At 35.6% G+C, this 6,250-nt stretch overlaps 2 protein-coding genes across 2 annotated transcripts in view; both read right to left on the bottom strand.

Moving 5' to 3' along the window:
* The window catches only part of LOC103152851 (C-type lectin BpLec-like), a 7,822-nt gene extending 3,957 nt beyond the window's left edge, over positions 1-3,865 (bottom strand). The window contains exons 1-3 of the mRNA XM_016661501.1: positions 3,785-3,865; positions 3,487-3,534; positions 1,743-1,782 (exon numbers count right to left, since the gene is read on the bottom strand). Coding sequence (XP_016516987.1) covers positions 1,743-1,782; positions 3,487-3,523 — 77 coding nt within the window. The 5' untranslated portion in view covers positions 3,524-3,534; positions 3,785-3,865. The remainder of the gene's footprint in view (positions 1-1,742; positions 1,783-3,486; positions 3,535-3,784) is intronic.
* LOC107833113 (macrophage mannose receptor 1-like) overlaps positions 3,785-6,250 on the bottom strand; it is a 43,457-nt gene continuing 40,991 nt past the window's right edge. Inside the window, exon 7 of the mRNA XM_016661499.1 lies at positions 3,785-3,869. The gene's annotated coding sequence lies outside the window, so the exon portion shown is untranslated. The remainder of the gene's footprint in view (positions 3,870-6,250) is intronic.

The following is a 6,250-nucleotide window of genomic DNA, read 5'->3' as shown; positions in this document are numbered from 1 at the left end:
CTAGTAACTTTTCAGCAAGATTTCGGAGCCTGTTCAAGTAGATAATTCCTTAAATTTTTTACTTTTTGTGATTTTTGATTAATTAAGTTCAATATGGCGGGAGAAAAGGACGACAACAGCAGGAGAATGTTCCCACAGCACACAGTAGCAACAACAGTAACAAAAGTTGAATATTCGAGGTATTGATCGATTGTCTCCATTGTTGTTTCTCTTTATCTTTTTTCACTACTTTTCTCTAACAGGCAATTGTTGTTTCTCTTTATCTTTTTTCACTACTTTTCTCTAACAGGCAATTGTTGTTTCTCTTTATCTTTTTTCACTACTTTTCTCTAACAGGCCTTTTAAACCGTAACTGAAGAATTACATTGTGCATGTTTTCGACTGTTTAGATCAGGATGTCAAACTCATTTTCGTTTTGGGCCAAATCAAGATCATGAATCCTCTTAAAGGGCTGGTAGGTATTGATAAAACCTGTTTACAAACTGTTAAAATATAAATGAATTCTTAAAATTAAATAATATTATTGAACATCTTTTCAGTCCCTCCAGGACTTTGTGATTCTTTTTGTGATTTTTGCAATAAAAATTAAAGTGTTTGTGGCGCTAATTTGCAAATATTTGCGATATTTACACTTATTTATGACGGTAAATGTGACTTTTTATTACTCGCTGTATATCATGGACTATAATCTGACATCAATTAAGGCTGATGCAGCTGTTTAGCACAATTAACACTACGCTCCAAAAAGGACCCAATATTGGGTCATGTAGCACTTCTGCTAACAAGGTCAATCTAAGCACATGCTATACAATAAGCAACTCCCAGCTCAAACACTAAGCATTAAAAAAAGAAAGAAAGTAGTACAGAAAAGAAAGAAAGAAAGAAACATAATTAGGCATTAATTAGATGCTAACGACCCACACCTGGTAAACACGCAGCAACGCCAGCACATCATGGTCCTGCCCACACAAACTACTTAACAGATTAAAACCCAGACTCTGTTTCCAACAATACCAGAATCACCATGCTATGTGCAAAACTCACTGAACCAGTAGCCAAAGAGAGAGGAAAAAAAACAGCTAATTTCACGACGCTAAAAACATAAATTTAGTCCTAACTTTTTTGTGTCACGTGTCATGATTGAATGAATTATGTTTATGTCCACCAGGTGGCGAGCATGAGTTCATGTGAATGTATAAATGTAAAGAACAGAACAATAGAAGTAGAGAGTCTTAGGCGACACACCTGTGAACAAACTGGGTGAGCAGACCTTTGGAAAGAGGCTTTAATAAAAGTGTCTGAGCATTACACAACGTCTGGTTCTTATCAAGCACGAATATCATACGGAGCCCCCCAGGGGACATGGGGAATTTTTTTTTCTTTTGCGTTCCCTCGCAAAAGGTTTTACGTTCCCTCGCAAAAGGTTTTACGTTCCCTTGCAATAATCTACTGATCAGGTCATGCGGCATAATTGATACTGTAAGCCTTTTTCACGGTGGCCGCCGTACTTTCTGCTTTAATACAAGGTTATAAGGTTTTTCCATGGACTATTGAGTTATTATCGCGGGGTAATCAGTCATCTGATTGTGTCTCTGTTGTGTTCGTGTCTGAATGGTTTAAAGGGCTGCTTTCTGTGCCGTTCCATCTGAGCCTTAACAGACATAAACATGCAGTNGGTGTAATGCTCCCTGCAGTACTGCTGAGCCTGAGTCCAGGTCAGCGGCTGGTTGACGTAGAAGTACCAGCGTGGTGGGAACTGGGAGCAGGAACTGAGGCAAAGTCCTGAATATTTACAAAATAGGATTTACATGAAGGCTGTCGTTCTATAGGGATGTATTCATGCTGAACATAGTGGGACAAACACTGCAAAAACACAAAATCTAACCAAATATTTTTGGTTTCTAATGCAAATAACTTGGTACACTTTAAATAAGACAGTCTAGTAACTTTTCAGCAAGATATCAGAGCTTGTTCAAGTAGATAATTCCTTAAATTTTTTACTTTTTGTGATTTTTGATTAAGTTCAATATGACGGGAGAAACGGACGACAATAGCAGGAGAATGTTCCCACAGCACACAGTAGCAACAACACTAACAAAAGTTGAATATTTGAGGTATTGATCGATTGTCTCCATTGTTGTTTCTCTTTATCTTTTTTCACTACTTTTCTCTAACCGGCCTTTTAAACCGTAACTGAAGAATTACATTGTGCATCTTTTCGACTGTGATATCAAACTCATTTTCGTTTTGGGCCAAATCAAGATCATGAATCCTCTTAAAGGGCTGGTATGTATTGATAAAACCTGTTTACAAACTGTTAAAATATAAATGAATTCTTAAAATTAAATAATATTACTAAACATCTTTTCAGTCCCTCCAGGACTTTGTGATTCTTTTTGTGATTTTTGCAATAAAAATCAAAGTGTTTGTGGCGTTAATTTGCAAATATTTGCGATATTTACACTTATTTATGACGGTAAATGTGACTTTTTATTACTCGCTGTATAGATCATGGACTATAATCTGACATCAGTTAAGGCTGATGCAGCTGTTTAGCACAATTAACACTACGCTCCAAAAAGGACCCAATATTGGGTCATGCAGCACTTCTGCTAACAAGGTCAATCTAAGCACATGCTATACAATAAGCAACTCCCAGCTCAAACACTAAGCATTAAAAAAAGTAGTACAGAAAAAAAGAAAGAAAGAAAGAAAATTAGGCGTTAATTAGATGTTAACGACCCACACCTGGTAAACACGTAGCAACCCCAGCGCAACATGGTCCTGCCCACACAAACTACTTAACAGATTAAAACCCAGACTCTGTTTCCAACAATACCAGAATCACCATGCTATGTGCAAAACTCACTGAACCAGTAGCCAAAGAGAGAGGAAAAAACCCAGCTAATTTCACGAAGCTAAAAACATAAATTTAGTCCTACCTTTTTTGTGTCACGTTCATACGGAGCCCTCCAGGGCACATGGGGAATTTTTTTTCTTTTGCGTTCCCTCGCAAAACGTTTTGCGTTCCCTCGCAATAATCTACTGATCAGTTCATGCGGCATAATTGATACTGTAAGTCTTTATCACGGTGGCCGCCGTACTTTCTGCTTTAATACAAGCTTATAAGGTTTTTCCATGGACTATTGAGTTAATATCGCGGGTCATAAGTCATCTGATTGTGTCTCTATTGTGTTCGTGTCTGAATGGTTTAAAGGGCTGCTTTCAGTGCCGTTCCACCTGAGCCTGAACAGACATAAACATGCAGTAAATAAATCGATTTTCAATCAGTTTTTTGCACCAAAGCGTTAATAATAACAAACACGTTTTATTATTATAAAACACAGCAAACTAATGGTGGTAGATGGCCGCACTGGGTTAACTCGGGGAATCGCATCTGTCCGTGTATCAATCAACAACCAAACTTTAAACCTTGGAAGCAAATCTCTGTTTAGTGTTTGAAGCCTTTCAGGTTGGGGTTCTTACCAAAGAGCAGGAGAACTGCAGTCATTTGTTGGTTCATTGTTGTTTTTTCTGCAGAAAGTGGACACAAGAATTTCAAAGCTTCAGTAACTCAGAGAAGAAAAAAGTAGCAAAACATTAAAAGATCAAAAACATGAAGGTTTTATAAAATTCACAACTCGATGGAAAAATGTCCATAAAATCAAGCTAAGCCTAAATTATTTCTCCAAAATTAGTGTCTGGTTTATGTATCAAAACTTATTGTAACCATCTAAAATACGGCTTAGCTGATAGTCTGCAACATATCATGAATTATACTTACTAGTCGGAGTGCAGCTGCTTGGTGTTGTAGACCTGAGGTCTCGGTTTTGTGGATAAAAAGGAAGATGAGGCTGAAGTAATCCACACTAGGCAATGAAATTTACATATGCAAAGTTTTACTTAGTAAGTTATAGACAACAAGTGTTCCCCTTTCCCGCTTCAACTTGGACAGGTCATTGCACAAAACTTCAATAATTACAGATAGAAAATCTGAACCTCCAGAGACACATAAAGTCAGTTAGAAAGTCAGACTTCTATCACCTGAAGAACATTTCCAGGATTAAATGTTGCAGTAAGATCTAGAGAAACTAATCCATGTATTTAACTTTAGTTACATTTATTAGTGTCTTCACAAGTTTGCACTACAAACTTCCAGAAAACTGCAGAAGAGTTGAAGCACTGAATTATTTAGAGTTAACTTTGACTTGTAGTAAGTGAAACGTTTGTCGCCATCTTTGATATGAATTGATGATGTCGATGATGGCATCTGACCAGATGTAATGTTTATTGTTTGTTCAATAATCGGTGACTATGTGATGTTTTTATCCTGTAAAGCTTTGAACTAAACCAGAACCAAACGAGTAGAAGCAGTATTCAGCTTCTATGCACCACAAATTTGGAACAAACTTCCAGAAAACTGTAAAACAGCTGAATCACTGAGTGCCTTTAAATCTCGACTTAAAACCCACCTGTTCAGAGTTAACAAATACATATAAATATACACAGGACTAATAGAATGGAAGATCAGTGCACAGGAAAACCATATCTATTTGTGTTTTTATAATCATTTGTTTATGCAAAATTACCTTACAGGAAAATTTTGCTATAGTTTGTTACTGGAAAACAACCCATTTCTAGTCGACACCAGTGATATTAGTGCTGTAGATGCTGAAACATTTGGTTTATGTCTGGATTTTATTGACCAAAGTTCAGTCAGACTTTTACTTCTCAGTTCTGGAAAACATGTTCCAGAAAAAAACTACAGTAGTTTTGTATCAAATGCAAAAACAGCGGAAACAGCAGCGACTCTGACCTTCAGGGAGGAATGTACAAATGATGCTTACGATATTTTCATATGCAAAGTTTGACTTTGGTGAAAATCTTTCCCTTATTTTTACAACTTTGACATATCTTAGAATGAAAGAAATCTCTCCTGAAAGTGTGGATTAATTATGCTGAATACATAAAAATTCAGCATAATTAAAGGTTACCTACTGTTCTTCCTTGAACAGATTAGGTCTGATTACATGTTTATGAACTATAAACATGTAATGAACATCCCATTGTTCATTACATGTTTGTGCACAAAATCATTCTTATATAATGAGATATTAGTCTGGTCAGCTGACCAGCTGCTCTAGAACTCAGTTTAGGTTGCTAGGTAACGGGGTGGGCTTTGCTGTGGTTGCTAGGTAACGGCACAAAACCACCTTATGGAAAGGTGTTTTTGTTTAAATATATGAACAAACAGTTGTTTTTGTTCATATAATTTGATAACATGATAAAATTGTTTTGTTTTGGACTCAGACATTCAACCATGAATTTGCAGAAAACAACATTAAACAGCTGTATTGTAGTGAAATTCAAATTCAAAAATACTTTACTTTTTCCCAAAGGGAAACTAAATGTTGCTGTAACTCATATTAATATCACGGTGTTTGAAAACACATGAATCTTTAAAACTATCAGCATCGGAATCGGTGATACCGCCCCAGTATTTACTTTGTATCGGATCAACATCGAAATATGCAGCATCACTGACATCATCTTGTTTGTTGAATTAAGTTTGATTCATAATGATCCGGCGAATCTTTTTAAAAAACCTCTAACTCAAAACATCAAACCTGGGCTGAAATATTCAGACTGAATACATTTTATGATTTATTACATCTGGTGAAAAATATTGCTCTACATATTTAATCTTTTTCTGTCTGTATTTGAGCACAAAACAAATGCGAAACCAATGTTTTTGTTCATATATTCGTTAACACGATAAAATTGTTTTGTTTTGGACTCAGATATTCAACTGAATTTGCAGAAAACAACATTAACCTTTGATTTTGATCATCCGACAGAACAGGTAGGTTAAGTTGTTCAAGGAATTGTTTAATTTGCTGCCCATCTTTTAAGCTTGGTTGTGTGTATAATTGTATATAGTAAGTTTGGAAAACTTGTTGGATTTCATTTTGTTTATACACACACCTCTCAGAATTTGGGTCCCTTATTTTGTATATCGTGTTATCTGCTTGTTGTTTTTGTAATTTTCTCCCCAAGAGTTTAGCAAATTTGGCACCTGATTCATAATATCTTTGTTCAGTATAGATAATCTTTTTCCATATTTCTTGTAGATACATTGCATTAAGTTTATTTCTTAATATTTTAAGCTTTATACTATGTTCTGGTTTTAATTCTCTTATGTTTTGTCTCAACCTCTTTTATTTCATTGTTTAATTCTGATAGTTTTAAT

The sequence above is a fragment of the Poecilia formosa genome, unplaced genomic scaffold (genome assembly GCF_000485575.1).
Source record: "Poecilia formosa unplaced genomic scaffold, Poecilia_formosa-5.1.2 Scaffold331, whole genome shotgun sequence".
Lineage (NCBI taxonomy): Eukaryota > Metazoa > Chordata > Actinopteri > Cyprinodontiformes > Poeciliidae > Poecilia > Poecilia formosa.
The sequence above is the reverse complement of the archived record's forward strand: the minus strand, read 5'-3'. Positions and strand labels throughout refer to the sequence as shown.